Source organism: Plectrocnemia conspersa, unplaced genomic scaffold (assembly GCF_051122295.1).
Source record: "Plectrocnemia conspersa isolate PC_06_02 unplaced genomic scaffold, ASM5112229v1 ptg000008l, whole genome shotgun sequence".
NCBI classification, from domain to species: Eukaryota; Metazoa; Arthropoda; class Insecta; order Trichoptera; family Polycentropodidae; genus Plectrocnemia; species Plectrocnemia conspersa.
In genome coordinates this window covers 1,542,142-1,566,834 of record NW_028277172.1, presented here as the reverse complement: position 1 = coordinate 1,566,834, position 24,693 = coordinate 1,542,142, and the positions used below count along the sequence as shown (strand labels likewise).

Below are 24,693 nucleotides of genomic sequence, written 5' to 3'. Positions count from 1 at the left end.
GCCTACTAATCGTGACATCGTTGTGAATTTACTACTCACACGTTACAAGACAATCATATATAAAATATTTCAACTAAATGTAATGTGCTAAGAATATTCACGCTCATGCTACGAAAGAGATTTTTTATACTTATACATATTAAAATATAAAAGAAATGTAATGTGAGTCAGTCATAATTATGATATTATGGTGGATTATTTTACTTATATTTGCTATTAATGTAGAAGTTTAATGGTATAACTTTCATACAATATAAGAATCGGTAAAATAATGTCAAAGTTGTACAATATGTGGGGTCAATGCCTTTGGTTAAAGTTTCTCAATAAAATGCTTAGTGTTGTCTACACGGCGTAGTTCTGTCTGGGAATTTCAGACAGAATATAAGTATAACAATATCGATTGCGAATAAATATATAGAGGTCCTAAAAGCGGTTCAAAATGTACAACAGCAAATTGAGAAATGAAAGAATACGTTATATCCTAAAAAAATTAGCTTACTGTGATGACCTAATATATATTTAAAGAAATCAAATGCTTAAAAAATCACCACAATATATTGTAGATATTGGCCAGGAATGATTATCATGTAATTAAAAATGGGTTAACCAATGTCGCTTTCCTGTAACATCGTGTTACAATAATGGTTCCCGATTTTTTCTGGCTATCAATATTCAGTATTCAGCCTATCCGTTAAATTCTTTATGATCGGGGCTCAATGATTAATTTCCAAAAAGAAACTCGATTTACCACAGCTTGACAGTGTATAAAACATATGTTTTTAGTCGCGATAGTCACCCTACTTCCCTTTTTTAAATTTATGTAACATGCAGTGTTGTAAATAATTTTTATTTTTGGCGTAAATGAATTTTATTCTATTATTATATTTCAATTAAAAATAAACCTAAGGGGGCAAAAGCGTTTTAAATAGATTTAAAAAAACGGACATCGAAATTTGAGGACACTATAACTACCATAGTTATAATTATACCGACACAAAACAAAGTTCATTTTTTAACCCGTTTGATCAGCCATTTTGTTCCAAAATGTTCGCTATTCAAAACATAAAAAAGTGTATCTTCGTTAAAAGAAATCTTGAAAAAAAAATAAGTAAGAAAAAATTCAAAATTTAAATAAAAAAAATATATAAAAAAATTAAAAAATCTTTACTTTATGTTAATAATGTTCTATAATAGATGATAAAATAATATTAAAAATAAAATAAAAATAGAATTACACAGTTTTATAAACAAAAATTTAAGTAATTCTTGCAGCATTTGCCGAGCGAATATTTTTATAAATATAAAAATCAACCTAGTTCACAGAACATAATTCTGAATAGGTAACTAGATCCACTATTTCCTATTAAGACATTTCTATGTAGCTCCCAAAAGATGACAATCAAATTTACTTTTTACCCCCAAACAAATTGTTAAATATAATAATTTCAGATTTTTAAATTTTATTGGAAATCACTGATCCAAATTCTGGAAAAATCATCTATGATAAAAGAGCTAGGAATTATATATTTGGCTATCATAAAAAAGTGGATTTAAATTTCCTTTACTAACTGATTTTAATCTTCTACTGTTTTCAACCAATGCAAGTTCACTTGAAAGAGTACACGAAACGTGCTTTATTTAGTAAATATTACATTACAACCCATTTTTGATAATAAAGAATAGTCATTATTGCTGAGCAATAATTGTGAGAAAAGACTTGTAGCAAATTGGTGTGAAAATCGTAATAAATTAATTTATGAATTGCCACACAACTGCATTATATTATATTGACGTACGTGACGATCGGAGATTCGGAAGTTGCTAAAACTCTATTTCTTCAAAATACGACACAAAAGCGAACATATCTAATTCCACCCTCAAATCGTCACAAATCGATAGCAGAAAAAGGAAAGAACATCGTTCATTTGACTAGCATTTGTAAGTGTACATAGCGTATTATATAAACATCTGACCTTCCATTCGAAAAACGCTTCCATTAAAAACTTTTATCATGAACTTCCGCAGATACTCCCGACATATGACTCCCGTAATTCAGAGTTCAACAAATTACAAAAACTTTGATTAAATTAAAAATTTTAAAAGATTTAATTAAAAATATTAAAATAATATTTCGGAAGTATCATTACCAGTTGGTTATTTCTCGATCATCTAATAAAAATATCGCTTCATTACTAATTTTGAACTTATGGAGCTAGATCTTTGATCAAAGGTAGTTGCTTCTCTTTGATCTACATTTTCTTTGAGTGAAAATCTTTACATGTGCTTATATCAAGTCTTAACATGTCGACTCAAAATAACATACGAATAAATAAATGACAGCAAAACTTATTTTATGAACTTACCGCATTGCTGACGTTGATGTCAATATCCTGGTTCAGCAATGTCAAGATCTTGTCCAGCTGTCCAGCTCGAGCCGCTCTCAGGAAAGCGGTGCTGGCATCCGCCTGAAAAAAAAATAAAAAAAACTTCAATAAGAAGTGAACATGTATTACGTTCTTTCATAAAATGCATAAACCGTTGCAAGAAACGATGGTATTTTAATATTATACGTGCGCACTTAGAAGTGCGGAAGTTAAACGATCGCAGACTATACTTTGGCGTGTCTTGTGATGTGCTGCGACTCAAAGGGTAATTTAAAACAATATTTCAGACGTTTGAAATCGCTTCCAATTTATTTTTATGTATTGTATGTTAATACATTGTGGGGAGCGATCGATCAAAATGATAATTAAAATATGAAACACACTGTAAATTCCAGGCAATGCACAAAAATTTAATTTATGTTCTTAAATTTCAGTCCTGTGATTGGTTAGTCGCCTTGAGGGGTTATATCGGTATGTATAAGTACACAGGGTAGTATCGATTTTTTATTTTCAAGATCATTATCTTATCGCCCATTAAATATATGTGTAAATTTGATTGCTTTTCTGTGAAAAGTACTTATTAATGTTATCTAGTACCTTCATTTGAAATACACATGCTCAAAAAATTTCTATCTTCAAAATCTCCAATTAAATACCAAAATTTCATATGAATAAAATTGAGATATTTTTTTCAAGTTGTCTATTTAGTTTTTTGTTTCTCCTGTAAATTTGCCAAACATGAAGTTAGCAATTTTACACTTTAAACCATTGATATGTTTAATTCAATATAATTTACGCTCTACGTTTTTTTTAGATATTAGTTATATAAACACTCTCGACAATAAATAGTGAAGAGCCCTCTAAAAATACATATTTATTTAATTAAAAATCAACGTGTATTTTTATATATATATAAAGCTATCATATTTTTGAGGCAAAAATATTATTGTACAAATAAAAAAATCAAACCTCAAGTTACTGAACCAATCAATAATTAAAAAATCATGTCTCCAACGCCAAATCTTGTTTACAGCCTCAAGAATAAAGCTGAGGTTATTACTGACATGTAAAACCAAATGCATAATTGATTTTAGTGAACTTTAAATCGTTTTACAAAAAATCCTAACAAGACAATTCGCTGAATTTTTCTTGATTATTTTAAAACAACGCATTCCTTTGTTTAATGAATCTTGTACATTTGAATTATAAAGCGACGATTCGATTCGACGATTTGCTATATATCATAATATACAAAGAAAATGTGATTTGAAATAAAGAAAATCTGAAAATTGCTATTTAATTTCAGTCTGCAAAAATTGACATTCCCAAAATATAAAACGAAGAGTTTTTTTTTTAAGTAGTGCATTTTTATTTTTTAAATTTACTGTAATCAATCATACAGAACACTAACTACCGCTGATTATTTTTTACGTTGATCAAATTTCTTAAAACATTTAACATTATGCGCGTACTGTGAGATACGTTCCCTTTCGTTCACTCGCGTGTTAAGTGACAAGAGTAAGTGAGAGGTAAGAGCGTGCGTTACATGCGATCCGCACATCCACTTCTTCTCATTCACTCTCGTCACTTAAAACGCGAGCGAGCGAAAGGGAATGTATCTCACCTTACGCGCCTGATATTTACGTGTATTTAAAACATCTAAAAAAAATATTTTTTAAAGATTTATTTATTAATTAACATGTAATAAACCAGCTCAGACCAACTAGCGGCCCGCAAAAAATCAGATTTTTTTCTTTGAATATTTTATTTTGAACATTTTATAAGGTTCTGAATACTTTTCTTCGTATAAATAAAATAACTTTAAAAGCGATTTTTTTAATCACCTGCACTTTTACATGGGGCCGAAAGTGTTCGCAAAATTAAAAAAACAACGCTGTAATAAGCAGTGATTTGTCATGAAAAAAGTAGTAATAATAATTGACTCCTAGATTTACTAATACAATTAGGCACTGTCTGAGTCTAGAAATTGCATAAAGTAATTAAGAACATCTAAAGAGCCATAAATTACTTCTTAAGTATTAATTATTTATTTTATATACATATACAGGCCGGAGTTTACTCTAGCTTGTCTATACTTTCCAATCGCATTGAAGAAATCAGACGCAATAGTTCGTCATAAGCCGGGTACGGATCCTACGCATCCTATTTATAATCGGTCCATAAGAATACTAACAGTCACGGGTGAAAAATAAAAATAAAATATTACAAAATAATCTACAAATCTTGCTAGATAAAAAATATTTTTTTATGCTCTACAGGAGCAGAATTTTTGGAAATAAAGTTTTGCCACGGAAACATTATATATTAACCAATTTATTGTTTCAAATGTAAAATCTTCCGAATTAATATAAAAATTTATTAAATTATTCTGGAGCTCCACAAGGCAGAATTTTAGTACCTTTATTATTTACAATATTTATAACTCAACTAAATAGCACATAAACAATATAATCGCTCTATTCGTTTGTGATACAGTGATTTTATCCTCCTACTAAAAAACCCCATCTACAAATTAGTATAATAAACCTCTAAACAAAACATGACCTAGGTCACGCATTAAATTCTAAGCTTCAATGGTATATGAATAAACTAATTTAAAGAATCAAAGCTATTATATCTAAACTTTATTTTTTTATGTAAATTAAATATAACTGTTTTTTATTAGATATGCGCACATAATCATGCGCTTCGTGCTTGTAATATCGCGCTTTCCATTACTGTAACTCTCAACTCATTATTTTACTAAATATTTTTTATCATATTAGTGAACCATTGGAGTTTTAAGGAATAATAAATATTTATTAGATAAATATTAAGATAAGATCAGAAACAGATAAGAATCAATGTCGGTCGTCGTGTTTCGTACATTTCAGAATACTATTATTTTATAATACGTATTTGTATGCTTCTCCAGTTTGAGTATACATAATTAATACATAATACGCAAAAAATACATAATCATTTACGTTGTTTTTCTGTGAGCTAAAAATAAAAATTGTTATTGAAAACAAATAAAATAAAAAACACCGCGAGAAAATCAAATCTCATACAAATATGTTAATAATAAATATATATTTAGAACTAAAATTATTTTATATTAATAAGAAATAAATACTCAATACAAACGCCGACTATAACTAGAGATCATATTTCAGAAACAGCATAGAAAAAATGAGGTACACGTGATTTAAACCCACGATTTCCAATCGATCAATAATGGCTGGTATTGTTTATATTTCGTACATTTTTTTAAAATAAATATTGTTTATAAATAGAGTAATATTTATTTGCTATTTAATAATACAATAAATAGATTATATTTTCTGATATATTTATAAGACGATCAAAATTGTCTATAAGTTTTGGACACCCTACAAACGCAAAGATGCTTCATACAACAACTGCGCTCACAGTACACACTGCTTCATTATCTTCCGATCAAATTCTCCCCCATTCGCTTCTTCCACATGGCAAATTGTAAAAAACAAAATCCATTGAAATCATCCGAGCCCGCAAATTATCGCGCCCCATTCGCACAATCCCAAAGGCTTTCAAAAATACAGGGAAAATGAAATACCACATTGTACCCAAACCCGCCCCGTTTCCTTCTCCCATTACATCACTCGTGAAAACGGATCCAATTTTTGTTTCATTTCGAAAGGCTTTTATGTCGAATTTCATTCTACACACCTAACCCTTTGCACACGACTTCAATTATTCCGCCGTGATAACTTCCATATTATTCCGCAATGCTACAATACATAGAAAGGCATAACAAATCGCATGAGGGTAAGTCAAGTGATAATCTTTTATATAATTTGTTTTATCAAATATTTTTTATGTAGGCTCCATTTTATGTCATTGTTCAAGTCCCTTGATACTAACAAAGTAATTACATAGATTTTTCTACAAAATAATTTAAAAAATACATATTCATCAAATCAAAATGAATAAGTTGAGTGAATACATTACTAATATTATTAAAAATATGTTTTCCTTCCTTCAATGCTCTTAAAGTATTCCTTAAAATAAATTTCAGTGCGGATTGAAGAAAACTTAAACATATAGAAATCATATGCAATAAAGCCTCTAAGATGTTTTATGATTTATCTTGCGATACGAGCATCAATTAAGGAACTGTGTGCCCTGTATAATCACTTACTGCGCAGTACCCTTAAGTATGCCTCTCTTTTATTATTGCCAAATAATGCAACCGACTCACTTTTAATGAGAAATTACAAAAAAAAACAAATATTATCTATTTTTATTTCCAAGAAAATTCCTATCGGGTATGTATGCTGGGATATGATTCTTTTGAGTCGCGTCAACGAGTGTACTTGTGAAAGCACTTTTTCAAACTGCTTATACACAATTCAGAGATTCTGGAAGAAATTTTTGCTTTCGATTGAAATACCGCATGCAAAACTCCCCAATAAGCACATTAATGGTAATATTATTTTGTTCTCATCCAGATACTCACAGTTAATGAACGCATTGTGGTTCTCATTCAAGAATCACAAATGATTCAGAACCATTATACTCGCTGAATTGTAGTCACGCATCACTATAAATTTTATTAATCTTAACTTGTTAGCTTACAAGACACTGGTGTTGTGTTTATGATCACAATTTTAAAGTTTACATTAGGCTCACCCTCAAATGTTTACCCGTGTATAAAAAAGCCTCGAGTGTTTCATGCCGCTAGCAAAACGGTAAAAAAATATTACTTTCCTTATGGGAGTCGTTAAAATGCCTGCGTCAAATTTACTGGCAGACCCTGTATATAGCTATAAAACATTATATAATATATAATAGTGATATTTCCGCAGTTTCCTGCGTAAAACTCCGAAATGGCGGCGGATGCTCTAATGACAGGCTCTTCATTGGCCAATTTGGACATAAAACAAACTTTTCGCAGACAAATCGATCCGCCATTTTGTAAGATATATGTATTCATTAATAATATTTTACTAAAATATTTTGATGTCTTGATACAGAAATAAGCATTTTTTAATATCTTTCAAGTGATTGCTACGATTAAATAAATAAGATGGATGATGAAACATTATTAAATAAATAAGACGGATGCTGAAAATTTATTAATTTTTATATTAACATTTTTTTAATATGAGACTTTTTTTTTAAATATATGGCGCATATCAAGATATTCTTTTTTCATATGCATATCAAAATTTTAAACAGTTATTATTGTAAATCAAAAAAATATGCTGCAAAATAATACTGTAATTACAATAAAAATATGTATTTTATAGTATTTTTTTGAAATGGTTCAGCATTTAAAATAAAAGAAATACCGGTATTTGATAAACAGAGTAAAGCAAAAGTCACTTTACTGATAAAAAAATATATTCCTATTTAGAAGTTACATATTATTACAATTTTCTTTCAGATTCCAAAAAATTAAGTTTGGGAAATACAATTTAGTTAAAATTACGACATAATAACACTTACAATAATTGTTTTTAGATAATAAAATTTATTTTTTTAATTTTTAGTTGCATTATTTGGGTAAAAATATGTCTGAATGGAGATAAAAATGTACAAACAAATTTCGTGTATGCAACACCTGCTTTTGTTTTCTCTTCGCCAGCCATCCCTATCGTAAAAAAAGGCTTAGCCATTTCCTCCATTACATAACATAATTACTAAGAACTGCTAGGAAAAAATCTAAATCAATCCAGAGGCAGTTATACTTATCTTAGACTTAATGAAAGCATTTAGCATATTTTTATTTCTGTGCTCCTTAAAAAACGAGATTTGTTTTGAAGCTTTAGCTATGTTAAGATTAACAAATTACATAATTACCACTAATGGCCAGGCTCAATAACTATTTTTGTAAAAATAAATTCGCATAGCAACGAATAAATTAATTTACGTAAATTAATTAAATATAATGTAGGTGTATATAGGTGACACAAAATATCATTGTTTACACGTGTTACACATTAATCAAATGTTATGTAATTACTTACACGTGTAGCGCCATTATATGTAACCATCATGATTCACGCGTGTATTGAATTATATTTCATAACATTCGCCCATCGGAGTTGAGGCGCAACAGTGGTGACCCCCCGACGTGATCTGAACACGCAACGCTAACACGAATCACGCAATTTAAGACAAAAATACAACAAAATGGAGTCAGATCAAGCAACCTCAGCCGTTAAGCCACAAAACAAACAGCTGTTTACAAGACAGTGCATATTCTACTGGTGAGTCAAGATCGTAAATTAATTGTATAGGTATTTAAAAAACGCTTAAACAGTTTTGGTCACGATGATTAACCCTAATGGTATATGATATGTAATGGCTAAAGTCTGCGTGGCTATTGTAAGCTTGGTCGCAATATCATTTTTTTGCTTCTGAATATCGTGTTTTTGTTTGCTTTATACACCTTTGTTCAATTTTCACTTTCTAATGAACAGTTATGTATGATCCTCTACATATCCAATATTAGTTTATTTGATTAATTTCATCAATTACAAAATATACACGAACAACGTAGATACGACTACTAAATATTTAATTGCGTCACTACCGGCAATACATTACACGCATGTATATTTCCGCCAGTCGAAACCTCAGAAACGTCGTCCCTTAAATTTAACCAAAAAATGCTTGTCATTTAATGAAATACTGTGAATCTTAATGAAATCGCAGTGGGGACGCTCGGTAACCAGCGTTCCTACTGAGACAGCGACGGCACGATTTTATTGCTTTTGACGTGAATTATATTTCTAAAAAGGATGGTAGATTTGCTTCTCCTTGAATTTTCCCAGAAAAATGCATGTCATTTAATGAAATACCATAAATCTTTATAAAAACCAAATTTAATAAAAACGACCACTGACTGGCCAATTTACCCTCACCCCCCTAGAAAAAGCTGAAATGCTGTCCTTGTCAAACGCCCAATTTTTCGACCATGTCCATACCTGTCAAACGCACCCGTCCGTATTTACGGTTTCGATAATTGTTCGATCGGGGTCGAAACATGATCGCCTACGCGACCTCGAACTTTTGCGATTTCATCACGCACGTTCGCGGACACGCCCCCACTACCCCTAACCTAACACACGCGCCGTTAATTTATTCAACCCCTCCCTTCGTTTATTTCAATTCCGAGCCAAAAGCACTGGAACATTATAATTAAGCGAGTGTACCTCTCGAAACCGACACGACAGACCTAAAATTGAACATTTTTTTAATTCAAATTTATACGGCAGCCGGCATTTTGTGTAACAAATTGGCCCAAAGGAGAGGAATTAATTAGCGGGGTAATATCGAACGCGTTGTTATAATTCAATTAACGTGTTCTAACGTTTTTTCTACATATAGTAATAAACGTTAAGTGTTTTTATGTTTATTAGATTATTTGTAAGTGTCTATTAAATAAATAACGGAATACGCCTACGCGTTTCAGTGTTACCAACCGTCAACAATGTCAAGATTTTCCCTTTGTGTGTTTTTGACATTTACCTCTATCTTCTTTTATATCACATATTTATTTTCATTGCACGTGAAATTTCAACACAGTATATATAATATAAAATACACATTTGTGTATGTAGATATTTTTATCTATTCACTTGCAATGCTAATACCAACATATCTTGGCATTCCGAGGTTTCTGGAATTTACATATCTAGTACCCTTACTGTTTATTAAATTGAAAATCTAGGGTTTCAATATAACATATATTAGTCTAATGCGTTCACATTCAGACGTATGTTAACATTCAATTTTGCTTGTAATGCTTATGGATTAAATTATTTTAGATTTTTTAAGGGTTTCACTACTTCACCACCAAAAAAATCAAATTACTCGTGAATTAAAATAATATAATTTAAAATAAATAAAAATTATTGATAATTCAAAAATTTTAACACGTTGGTTGTTATGATATATAGACAAGTCAATAGACCCAGACTGAGATGTTTGATTCATACAATTAAATAAAGTAATAATTTGTAAATATATATCAATTATAGTATCTGTTCTCAGTTGATTTTTTAACAAATACCACACTTCAAACCTTATTCCTCAAATTTTCTGCAAATTAATTTATAATGTCGCAACATAAAAATTCACACGCCCCTTACACGTATCGCGTGGTGGTTGCATTCGTTCCATGATTTTTTTACTGATTTACCCTATCCAATGGCCGTTATTACCGTTATAAACGTCTAAATTCAGCTGAAAACGAAGCCGATCGCGTGTTACCGAATTATAACATAGTAGGTACTGGGTACATGCGCCGACAAAACACACCACTAAATAGGTACATACATAAATTTCATAAAACAAAATATTCCGTGAGATCGTATCGATCCAAAGAGGAGGAACAACGCGCAAAGTGTACATTACATAACAAATTCCATTGAAAAATATCATCACGCCACTTTTTTGTGTTCAGCTAGCGAAAAATATTTGCTTTGTGTCACGTTGCGAGCTCTTTACGTCGAATAAATAAATAATCTGAGAATAAAGTTTATATGAAATGGAAGTGTTTATCTTTGTGTAATTCGCGGTAGTTGTATACAATAAAAAGTGTGAAGAGATATCGCTATTCTTGCGATTAACGACGATCGATCAAAAGCGTATGGACTTTATTTGTTTTCACTCTCAAAATCGAATAACAGCTGCATCTCTTATAAAGAGATTTATGTGCAGTTTTCAGACCGTAGCCAAAATCAATACAGTGGCGCTGCCGTAAGGTTGTCAACAAGCGTTTGAAACCTTGAACTCTATCGTGTTTACTTCTCACCCTATAAATTCAATTTATGTACCTAGTAATTGGTAGTAAAGTATACTTCAAGAGAATCAATATTCAATGCGCTGTACCTACAATTTGTGAAATAATGAATGTAGCCTTCAAGTCTTCTCGAGTATCGGGTCGTACTCATGAGCTTCATATAAATGCTTAATAAGACTTTATCGACGGCTGGAATGAAATTCAGTCACTTTTTTATACTTCTAAGAGTCGTATTTCAGTCGTATTTTACGTGGCTTCACGTGATGCGAATTCTGCTGAGCTTGCGTTTATTTCAAGTCGGAAGCGAAGTGATAGTCCTGTTTCTGAAGGTATATTGAAGTATATTATTGTGAGAAGTAACTGAGGAAAGTGAATTTAGTATGGCTATATATGCGTTTATATACTCGCATCTCTCCAATATGATGATTCAAAGCAGAAACATACTTCATTATTGTCTTATAAAGATTGACTTATACTATAACCAATAGCAATTAAATGATTTTATGCAATGCAATTTAATCTTGCGTTTAAATACCGGCTTGAAAAATATTTAAGACACCGAATACCACATTATATACTGACTTTCGTTTTATAAGCTTTTAGCAAGTCTTATAATATCGTCGCAACGATCACGGGTAGTACTGAAAATTTTTTTTAGTTGATTTTTTATTCCAAATACCATAGCAGTCTTAAACTTTGAAATAACGCTATTTACGACAACTCCTTCCCGACACTATAGTAAAATCGAGTTGAGCTATTTAGTTTAACTAACAGTGTAAAAAAATGTTATTTTACTTCAAACTAATATTTTCTGAGAATAAAATGTTAAGATACAAATGCGACAGTAAAGTTTTAGGATATTTGTACTCATAAATTTTTATTTTTGATATAATTTTTAAGAATTTTGAAATCTTATTAATTTCCGAAAAATACAAATAAATAAATAAATCATACTGCCATGCTAACACTTGAAAAATAAATTAATATGTTATTAAATGTACCTTTACAATTAAGAGAGTAAACAAAATAAGTCCATTTTGTAAAATATAACATAACAAATAAGTAACTCATACATTAATAGTTAATATTGAAGTTTATTAGATTTAAAATTAATTATTTTACGAAGATCCAATAATCAAAAACCGCTAAAATTATTAATTAGAATTTAACGAAAGAGATAAAAATGTCACATTTTTTACTCAATTTATAATATAATTTATTTAAACTAAGCAACGCAAGACAATACTTTTAGAAGCATTGGAAAGCGCGTATTTAGTAAGTATGTTAATCAGTGTTACCAACGTTGCCAAACAAATCCCCGTTTTGTACATACACGTATGATAAAATCAATAAAGATTGACATCTCACCTGGTTTGGATTTCCCGTTTCGATAGTCATCTCGTCGTCCGGGGATAAATCTTGTCTATTAGCAATATTTACACATGCACAACACCGAACACACTTATAACGTGACAGTTTTACGGATGGCCGCAAAACTGTTTAATAAAAAACCTAGTACTACTAATATAAACGATTCACTGTCCTATAGTCCTATACGCTAAACGCCCTACAAATATTACAAAAAATGTAATTATAGCCGATTAATATGAGGTTATGATCGATCCGATTTAATTTTTAAGTAAAATGACCGACGGGTGTGAGGTTAGAATCGATCCGGATTTTGACAGATGATATTTTTTTTAACAATCGGTCATAGCATCGCGTATTTTGAGCATTATTTTAATATTCATTTAAATTGAAATGTAATGAGCCGGCGTCTTGCGCGAAAATTGATCAATTTAAAACCAGACAGTGGGGCTAATGTGCCGCATTATGAGGCAGAATCTTTTCAAGTATTCGCGTTGGAATGACTCATTCCAACTCGCGATCGATTGTGTAATAAAATAGCACTTCCGGATCGATTCGCACTGTCTGGGTGGATTTTCGCGACACAGGAAACGGGGGAGGATAGAATCCGGATTTGGGATGAAACTTTATCGATTGTGGGTCGAACTTGCTCTCACGGCAGCATCACGGTTGTGTCAGCGCGAACATTTTCGAAAAATGATCACATAGTGACTGGTCGTGGCGCGGAGGGCCGGTAACAAGTGCGGCAGTAAGGTGCCGGGGGATTGAGTCAACGCGCCTGCGTCGGCACGTACCTTGCGACTCATGGTGAATAGCATGGGGGTAGAAATGTTATTTTTCACCCTCCATCTGGCGGAAAGCGGGGGTTGTCCCGCTGCGCTTGTGAGACAAAAGAAATCAATAAATCAATAGAGGGACGAATCGCATAAATCCGATGGCAAATATAAATAAGCTTAGGCATATAAAATTTAACATAGGACGACAAATGGATCCTTTTATCATATTAAATGGCAAAGCTCTTGAGCAAACGCTATTGATTATTTACATAGAATTACGCTTAATACAATATGTTATGGATTTGGGATTCGGTTATTCGGTACATATTTAGGGAATCGCTTTCAGTTCGTAAGTTATGATAGCTACCTGTCGAAAGGGAATGTATCTCACCGTAGGCACCTGGTGTGCATACACAAACTAGTATGTTCATGAATAAACTTCAGTGAACACAAGTGTTCACTGGAGTTTATTCATGAACATACTAGTTTGTGTATGCACACCAGCTGTAACAAATATGTAGATCCGTTCCAGGAAATATAGACACATTGCATGAGCAGCAGAAGAGGTTCCATGTAAGTCAAGTGCAAGAAGTGAGAGTAAGCTAGTGCATTTGTACATCATTGCGCTACATGTGTGGAACAAAATATGTAATAATTTGGAGCATTAAAAAACATTTTTTTTCTTAACCGTGTAAAACGAGCACCGCATAAATAAAATTAGGTCGATTTAAAAGTACAACTGCAAACAAAATTTAGAAAAAAATAGTATCGTAGAAGAGGTGCTAAGTGTCAATAAGAAAATATTAATTTTGTAGATAAATTGGTTGAACTTTTCTTTATTTGTAATGTTCATTAGATATTGTATTTTACAAAACAAACAAAAATATAAAAATGGATTTTTTTATATTTTTTTGCGACCCAAATAAAATTAAATCTTATGTGTTTAGCCCATAAGCACGTTCCACACCTTATCAATATTTTTTTAATATATTGTGATTATTAGGTTAATATATTAATTTGCGAAATTAATTGCACTCCTTCTGCTGTACGTCACTTGAGGCAGAGTTCTCCAGCGTGCGCGCGCATCAGCCCCTATCGACCCGGGGGCGGCGCCACCCGGCACGCTACTGGACACGATCACTACCCTGGTGACATCTTACGTGCCGAAATACGAGTGACACTATTAAATGTCTACTACTGATGACTTCATCACTACAATACTAAAATAAACTTCAACTATTAAACATAATATTAAAATCCCTATTAATAAAAAATAAAATAAAATAATGATTTAAAATATTTTTTGGATAATCAATAAACTATTATATGAATATTATAATAATAATATAACTATAGACGTTGTATAAGATTGCTTTATTTATCATTATACTTATATAGGTAATCACATTATATTTTTTTCATAACATACTTTCTTTTGCTATCTACCGTCATTTCTTAAGATAGTTAGCAATAGATGAGCCACCTGTTGACGACCGCTGTCCCATAGGGACTGTGCAAAGAAACCCATTTGTATTCAAGGGCCAAAATACATATAAGTACAATTCGCTGTTTGGTGTGATTTAAGATACAAATGTATTTCTGATATGAGCGTTCAATTTCCCTACACGTGAGCGAATTATCGTCGATTTTCATATTTCTATATTTTCGTAATGTATGTATATACAAATAAACATATGTATTGCAAATATACATAAGTACAACAAAAAAACACATGTACCATGACATAGATGGATATGTTCACACAATATGTACAAATGATCGATGAGCATAGATACGAGAAAAATAGAATTACATACAGAAAACTAAATATTGTGAGGTATTTCGTAAAATAAATATAGTAAATGTTAGTTATTGATAACACTATACTACAATTTTATACAATTACAAGTAAAGATTTTTCTTATTTTTTTATGATTAACATTTCTTTAAGGGCTTTCAATCCAGAATACTGGAATTATATTTAAAACAGTAAACAAGAGTAATTAGAATAGCAAGGGCGAAGGGAAGTTCTCATAATAATCATGTGGATAAAAATATTCCCGCAATAAATATTTGGATTGCAGGTATTCGCATAGAATTTAATTTAAATTAAATCGTTTAAAATGAAATATGAAACTCTTTTTTATGTTCAACTATTATTATAAAAGTTAGGAGAAAAATTTATGATAACTTGAAAAATGAGATCCTAATAAAAAAACTATATTATACTAAAATCATTTACTCATGGTATGTATTATATGACATATTGTATAATTTAAAATCAATGTATGATTGTAGTACCTATTGTAAAAACTTAAATAGATTAGCTTGATCGTGTTGTTTAGATATGTATTTAAAATAAAGTAAATCTTTTTATACTTATCATAGTTCATTCGTTCGAACAACGAACTTGAACCCCAAAATTATATATAATGTATTTTTAAACGTTAATGGCCGCAAAGATCGCGTCGGTTTTTGTATGTAAACAAATTTTTCTCTCTCGAATAAACACAAAAAGGGTGTTAGTTGTGACGGAATTAGTATTGGAAGATTTTTTTAATAATATCTTTAACAAGGAAAAAATACGAATAAATCTCACACGCAGAACTCAAAACACCACTGATGTATCACACGAGGAATGTTAAGTTTGTCAGTATTTATTAACCTTGAGCTTAAAAGTATTATGAGGGCAGAAGTTAAAAAATGGGTCGTTAGTGCAAGACATTGAGTTTTATATAATAAACTATCTAGGTTAAAAATTATGATATTTGATATTTGTGGCTTAATATAAAAACAACCAATGACATTTTTATAAACATGCATAAAGATTCTTATAATGCATTGAAAATGGTTGTTTTTTATAATATATCTAATTAAATTTAAATATTTAATGGGCGTTGCTAGGAATGGAGTCATTTACGGGAGCTTTGTGATTGACGTCGCAAATAAGATTGATACATGATTACATTTTTCTAAGGGGTTTGCAAAGTAACTTTGAGCTCATTTTCATAAGTTTGATGCTTGTGCTATTTAATTTAATTTTGTATTGATTATTTTTACACTAAGCTATAGTTTTTGTCGCTTTTTTCGCAACATACATTTATAATAAAAAAAAATTAAATAACTAGAAGACATTTTTGCACACTGAAACATTGAATATATTATATGTTTTCATGCAAAATAAAGTGAGCTAACTTTTTCAGTATCAGGTTTAAAATAAGTTTATCCTTAGCCTCTCTTTTTAATAAGCAATATCGATTAAAATATGTCCAAATAACTGGATATCTTATTATGGCATATTTCTGACAATTCTAGAGCTTTTAAATGATTCACAGCTTATAGATACACATTCGTTCCTTTGACTTAATCAAAGAGCAAATTAAACACTTTCAACCCTCTGTGTGTTTATGTGGTAAAAGAGGATAACTCTAGGGTTCTAGTTTCTAATCGTTTTAAATGCTGTCCAAATGTAGTAAGTGCATGTCTTTTACTGTAAATGCAAATACAAAATTTATCAGAGCGCAACTCCAACTCCGTCACGAATAATTAACGGCTGTGACTCAACGGGGGTGGACTATGGGAAATACCGCTGTGGGGTTGTTTTGTCTATCACGCTCGCCCCATTGTCGGCCACCCCAATATCGTGATATTGACAAGTGCCGACTTATGATTTTTTTCCGCGGGGAGCCCAAGATTATTATTACTATTATTATGGACTCGTTTTTGGATAATGTAATTGATGTGGTGCGATTTATATTAATTTTTAGGGGCTTTTTGATGCAATAATTAAGGAGTTTGTGTAATAATTGATAAGTATACAATAAATAAAAAGTGTATAATAATACATCTTTTGATAATGTTAGTAATAATGAGAAAAATATATGAGTGGTTTTCATTGAGAATATAATTAATGTATACACAAAATCTTAATTATTACAGCAAAAAGACCCTAAAAAATAATAAAAATCGCACCACATCAACTCCATTATCCAGAACCGAGTCTATAATCTGAGGCGACCACACACAACTGCTTGCGTTTGAAAGGGTCATTGTCTCAAAACTAGCGCTAATTTACTGTGAGCAAAATAAGGAAACAAGACAATTGCGTAAAGGATTTGAATCACACAACTCTCGTTACAACCACATAAATAATATGTGCGAAACGGTCACGGATATAATAATTCACTTGATCCACAAGATTTTCGTTGCGATGCAATACGACCTTGGACAATGCCCATCAAGCGAATGTTGCTTTCTAAAGGCGTATACATATTTTGCCATTCTAAGAAGCAACAACATAAAATGGTTTTAACTTCCAGCTCTCATTACCTACGCACTGATAATAAATAGAACCTTCACTTTATTATCAGTGCGTAGAATAAGAAAATGAGTTTTTTTAAGAGATAAACGTTTACTCTAATTGTTTTAAATATGTCACAATGTTAAATGTCAATGTTAAGCAAAACATCTTATGCACTTAATGAAAATCGTAATAACCTTTAGATAAACATAATTCAACTAAAATGTATTAAAGCGTTTAAGGATACGTTATAAATAAAAGAAAAACACTGGAAAAGCTGGTTACGAAAGTTAGTTATTATGCATATAGGCATGTACGACGTTTTAATATCAAAGTGAACTTTTTTCATAACCTGAATTTTTGCATACTTAGATTGAAATTAAAAAACTTTTATTTTTTTAACCACCATGGAATCAAATTATGTAAAGTAATACATTTTTTTAAATGCCTCAGTCTTTTATTATTCTTAAAACAATTACATCTCTGTAACTTTATATTTTCATAAGATAATATTTATAAAAATCTTATTTATCAGTTGGAGATTTTGTTAAACAATCTATTATTAAGCATTGATGAACGACTTTGTATTATTATGCTTTGTAAAACCTTGTGCCTATTAAGATTATCAGACCGATGTTAATATAAATAAAAAATCAAATTATTTAGCAATATTTTAATGTCTGCTTTATTTTTAAATTAGCTGAAGGTTATATTAGTCGCTATTACTGAATTTCAATAAATATTTATATATTTTTAAAAATGGTAAAGTAAGCTTTCATCCTTGTTTTAAAATATGTATATTCAGGTAAAAGGTGAATTAAGTAGCTCCTTGTATATAATTTGCATTTAATAATCTTGGGGAAAACTCTAGTTTATTTTTTTTATATAGATTGAAATAACCAATAAACATATAATGTTAAATATAATAATTATTATATAACTGAAACATGCATCGTTTACATTTAAAAATACGTCTATCCTAATCGGCTTTTCCAATTTTTTAACACAAGTAATCCCGTAAAATCCTCAAATTATCCAGATACGCCTCGTCAGCTTTAAATCTGCTTTGGATGATTTTTTTCACCTGGTGTTTATTATTAAACCTCGTTACTAAACCAAACGTACAAAACCATGGCTCGTACGAGTGTGATAGAGATCTAATTTTATCCATTCGGATCTACGGAAATAATCCACAGAAACCATCGACCAGTCCAGCGAGCAACGTTATTTATGGTAGATTTTCGTAATAAACACGTTCCAAGTTGTGGAAAATTTGTATATTCACAGATTAAGAGCTTATGTCTGTTGGTGAAGCGAAGAGAAAAAAAAACACTGATTAACATGTCAGAAGAAGATTAAGAAAAAAGTGAGGCAGATCAGATATTATTGAAAATAATGTGAATAATTTATACAAAAATGCAAAAACTGCTAACTACGGTCACTAAAAAGTGGTATATGATTCATTAGATACACATAGATATTAAAGATCGAACGGGAAATTACGACATCAATAATAATCTGGATGTTTATTTATTATTAAAATTATGACCATCGTGACCTGACTGGCGAGCCTAATGCGTCACGATTGCAAAAAGTATAAAATATAATATATACATATATACGTATAAAAGAATAGACACAAATCACCTGAACAGATGTGCATTGTCCCACACGAATTGAACCAAAACCCTATATGAGCACGAGAAAATGTCAATATCTCTATGCACAGTATTGAGCAGACGAACGGCCTTTGCCAGAGAAGAGTTGGCAAGTGCTCCAGTTCTAGACTTTTCAGTCAAGAACAGTGGACGCGACCGAGAACTATAATCACCTTCCAGAGCCCACGTTTGGAGCTGCTCACGCACCGAAGGATTGTCTACGATGCTTTTGAGCAATTTCCAGAAGTGCTTAATTATATAAACACTTTTTCGAGTTGACAAAGAAACGTATCTCAGCGCTCCCAAAATAAAAGGAACAAGAACGGATAATACCAGTATTCCTTCAAGTATAAATATTTAGAATAAGGAATGTACGCTGTACTTTTTCCAGCTTCGGTTTATTACATTGAATCATTACGCCTGGAATCCAAATAATAGAGCTAGTTTCTAGTATGCTGCGGACTAGAGCATCATAAAGAGTGCGCAATACTAAAGTATTCCTGAGGTAGCGCGCATTTCTTAAGATAAAACCGAGCATTTTTAATGATCTCCTATGCTGGCTAAATTTCCAACGTTCTTCGAAAGTCACACTTAAATCTTTAGTAAAAGAATACCTGACTAGAATATATCCGCCGAGATGGTAGGAATATTTTACCGGCATCGACGACCTTGAAAATGAAATTGTGTGACATTTCTTTAAACTGAAAAATAATAAATATTGGCCTTTGGTAAAATGCGTTAGAATTTTTATTTTCAATTTAATTTGTATTTATGTTATTCAGTACATAATTGAAATGCAAGTAAGATTATATACACTTAGCGTTAACTGACTTTTGTTTTAAATCTGGGCTTTTACTTTTTTCTATTGTGATTTATACACCACACCATCAATAAAAAAAGTTACATTTTATAAAGTTTATTGCTGAAATCGCAATGAAATCTTAGATGCTCTAAGTTTTTAGAAAATATTACAACCCTAAATTATAAACAATTTACAATAAATTATTTTCCTAATATCATAATAAATCTAAATCATATTTGTAAAGATCAAGAAACCGTAATCGTTCTAATGTATTTACATTTAGTCCAATTTAATTACTAAATATATATTAATTCCAATGACTATTTTATTTCTCGTTCTAATGTATTTACATTTAGTCCAATTTAATTACTAAATATATATTAATTCCAATGACTATTTTATTTCTCGATCTCAAACTTTCCATTATGCTATGATGTATTATCATATAAGGCGAACCATTAAATAATTAGTTGAGAATGAGCAACATGTGCTAAAATTATAATAAAAATCGCTCTTCAATGAATCAATAAAATAACAAATAAGTTATACTTAAGAAATACGACACCAATCCAACATTTTAATTGTGTTCGTTTATATTTTTACGTTTTTAAGAGATAAAAATAATTTGTTGAAACGTCTGGATTAAAGCTTTTGACTCACAGATTCGCTACTTTTATATATCATAAAAGTAGTGAATATGTGAGGCAAAATCTTTTAATCTATACATTCTTGTATTTTATTTTAAGCTCTTAAAAGTTTGGCTTTGATTAGATTTTGTTATTCTGTTTATATTTACTTTTGATAAATATAATTTATCTAAATGGAATGGTCAAAAAAGTAAACATTTTATTAAATGATATTTTTATACAAAAAGGAAAAACATTTTTTAAAAATCCCGATTCATGCCAATTTATAAATGCGTTTATGTTTATAAGGTCATGCCATAATTGTATTGGGCACAACAGTTGTATGAGAAAAAAAATATTTTTACTGTTAATGTTACAAAAAAAATCTCGAATTTGAAAAAATAGACTGCAAAAATCACTATATATAAACATAGAATAAGAATGCTACAAAAATAATAAAAACTGTAAAAAAAGCTCGTTTTTAAAGCTCGCTGCATCTAGCTCAGACGTCCGTGACACGAAATTTTAAATGAGGAATGGATAAAATGTTTTAATTTGGTAAAATTGAAAGCTCTGATAACGTAATGCCTGCACTACATTCTCTGGAATTTGGCCAAGGTTGACCAAGGACGGAGAATATTGTGGGTTACTTCGGTGTTACTTCAGTCGAGCTCGATTCTGCCCGCTCTAAAATCTCTCGGAAGTTGTCCGAGCTTAGCGAGAACGGAAGGTAAAGTAATTCAGTCGACTTGGCCAGCTTCGAGAGCTTCCGAACATTGTCGGCAAACGGACCGAAGTCAAAGAAACCGAAGTCGGAGCTGCTCTTTCGAGCGCGAGCGGTGAGATACTTCCCCTTTCGCTCTCTCGCTTGTTAAGTGACGAAAGTGAGAGAGATAATGATATGGTTTTACGCAAACTGAGATAGAACAAGTAGTTCGGTTCAATTTCAGTATGCGCGTAGGCGTCCTATGGTTAACACGCACGTCGAGCGTTACATCGTGGTCACGTGGTCAAGTTATAATACCACATGCTTATCGGGGACTTCAACAGATTCTTACTGACATCTTTGAATATTTTAGGGCACCAAAAGGGATTAATTATATTTTTAATAGTATATTCTTCTAACAGATATTAAATAAAATTAAATAATTAAAAAATAATTAGTGGTACTTGATTTTGCTAAAAAAAATCGTTTCGAATATCCTTATGTATTTTCCTAGATCGGCTTATATAAATGTCACACCATAACGAATTCTTATTTAGAATCGATGGCGACAAATTCTAGGATAGTCACAGATGTGGTGTTCGTATTCAGAAGTATAATTTTTATGCCTTGTGGCATTTTGCAAAAGCCGACAAAGATTTTACGTAAATTGAATATTTACGACCGAAAATTTTTCACTGATATTCTATTGGTTAGTGCCCACACAAACTTTTATAATTATCAGTAGCATAATTTTAATAATATGACAGTTTAAAAATTGCGATTATTTGGCACATTTTTCGATCGCGCGCAAATATGCCAGATGTACGTGACAGCAACCGCCGTGCGGACGTCATTCACGTGCACCGTCCGTGGCAGTGTGGCCGCTACTTGGAAGTCGGCGACCTCGGCCGACTTCAGTTGAACTTTGGTTTCGACAACTTCCAGAGAGTGTAGTGCAAGCATAACATATTTTGAATATTCTGTTTTTGTATCAATAATATTAATCCAAACTCCCAAGATATCATAAATCTTTGATAATTAATTTTACGTATATGTTATATATATTATTTATATCAATACAGAGTTTTGATACAAAAAATATATATATTATAATTTTTTCATATTTTTTCAATATTTTTTGTAAAATTTTTCAATATTTTTTAATAAAATATTTTTTCTTATGGTAATTTGATTCGTACTCTTTAATTAATTGATATTATTTTGAATAGAAATCATTTACAAAAAAATAAATAAAAAAAATATTATATAATTATAATGTTTTTTTATTTCTTCATTTATATATGTAAATATGTAACAATTTTAATATATGTAAATATATAACTATGTAGGGTACCTCAAAACAGTGAAAGATCGACCGCCGTACATATACGGCGATACTCCTCAAATGGTTAGAATCAGTAACAAAAGCAATGAACTCTGAATTTTTTATTAATTTTATATATAATAATTAAATGGCAATGTATAAGTTTAAAGTTTAAATTTATGCAGCAGATATTCATGAAGTAATGACATAAAGATAATAAAATCGAATAAATTTTTCCTGGTTGTGCTTGCGGTATGTTTTTAAAATGAATGTGTAAATTCTTAATTGAACCATTTTTTTCTGTACGAAAATAATATAACAGTAGCGGCGTTGAAATCAAGAAAAAAATTCATAATAAATGCCATCCGTTTTCACTGATGAACTTTTAGAAAAATCATTTTGATTTACCAATCGTTATTTTTTTATAGATACAACGCTTTAAATTACAAATTATTTTTAAAATTACAGAAAAGTTTTAAAATCCGTCGTACAGGTTTTTTTTAAGATTTTTTGAGAATTTTCTCAAAGAGTTTTTTTCATTAAAAATTCAATTGCTGTGATAATTTTACAACCACTGATTTTTTATACCACTGCATAGAAAAGGGTCGGTCTGTGCCAGATGCTTAAAAAGGTGCATGCTTTTTTGGAAGGTTAGAAGTATTTGAATGGCAAAAAATTGTTAACGATTTTTTCAACTAATCTAATAGGCCTCATATTTACTTTTATAATCTCAGAAGAACATTAATAACCTGATAAAAAGAAATCGCGTCGCGTGGGAATCAACAGATTTCAAAAATATATAAGGGCTGTCCACAGAGTACGTCATAAAATTTGCTTGTTGACGAAATTAAATTTCGTTTCTAAAATGGATAATTCTAAAAGGTTATGGTCTTTCGACTATTCGCGTCCATTATAACAAATCATCATCCTATTCAAATTTTCTCTCTTCAACCATCATCTCTGTTCATCAATTATATAAGGATATCTACAATAATATATTACATATATTTTTTTATAGACACAAAAAAATATTTTTATTTTCATTTCTCGAAGTGAAATGCTCTCGAGAAATGAAAAGTAGTTTGAACCATGAAACTAGTTACCAGTATTGTATTGTATCAAGATTCATAGTGACTATGTCAATATATAAATAAAATCTTACTTTGCTTTCTACTGATTTAATTTCAGCTGCCAATTTATTATAAACTCTTTCCTTTAAGTATTTTTTATATACTATATTTTTTTAAATACTAATGTAATAATTTGTTTTCTAACAAAAACCTTATGATCTATCCTTCATCATATTTTCTACATTCACACATACATATTAATAGATTTCATTACTCTGTTTTTTTCTTCACAAACATTGTAGTACAAAAAAATAAAATGCTTTCCAATATACATACATATGCTACTCTACTTTTGCATGTCTTTTTTACATTTGAAATAAAAGAGGCATATTCCTATTTATGAAAAATTATTATTGAATCATTAAAACACTTCCAAAAACAGCTTCAAACCTTTAAATCCGATCCCGCCTTATCGCCGCAGCGTATCGTAAATCTCGATCGTCGATCTGCGCTGCTGCATATACCCTCGGACGCCAGAACTATTTTCAGTTTCACTTCGACGACGAATGAGGTTACGCGACTTTCAACTCGTCATAATGAAAACGCGATCTCTCTAACGAAGAACTAAAACCAAATAATAGCAAAACAACACAAGTCCACCGGCGACCATAAGTTGACAGTTTTAAAAAAGTGCGCGACCGTATTTAAAAATAAAACTTGAACAGAAAGTCTTAAACGCCACGAAAATCTTATAACATAACAAAGTCCACCAGACAGTGGTTCGTCTGACGGCTTTCTAAAAAGTGTTCGCGCTGAGAAAAGTGATTAGTTCCTATTTTTCTTCAGAGAGAAGAAGAAGGTCTTAAACGTCATTGTTATATG

General features: G+C 30.7%; 1 protein-coding gene across 12 annotated transcripts in view; it reads right to left on the bottom strand.

The window, feature by feature from the left end:
• LOC148232689 (uncharacterized) overlaps nt 1-24,296 on the bottom strand; it is a 74,649-nt gene extending 50,353 nt beyond the window's left edge. For 10 of the 12 annotated variants that reach the window (XM_088191177.1, XM_088191179.1, XM_088191176.1 and 7 more), the window contains exons 1-2: nt 12,550-12,871; nt 2,364-2,465 (exon numbers count right to left, since the gene is read on the bottom strand). In XM_088191177.1, the coding sequence (XP_088047303.1) occupies nt 2,364-2,465; nt 12,550-12,579 (132 nt within the window). In that variant the 5' untranslated portion in view covers nt 12,580-12,871. Of the gene's footprint in view, nt 1-2,363; nt 2,466-12,549; nt 12,872-13,195; nt 13,283-24,261 lie in introns of those variants that run through there. The other 2 variants (XM_088191186.1, XM_088191183.1) reach the window with 2 other exon arrangements.
• Nucleotides 24,297-24,693: the final 397 nt, after the last annotated feature.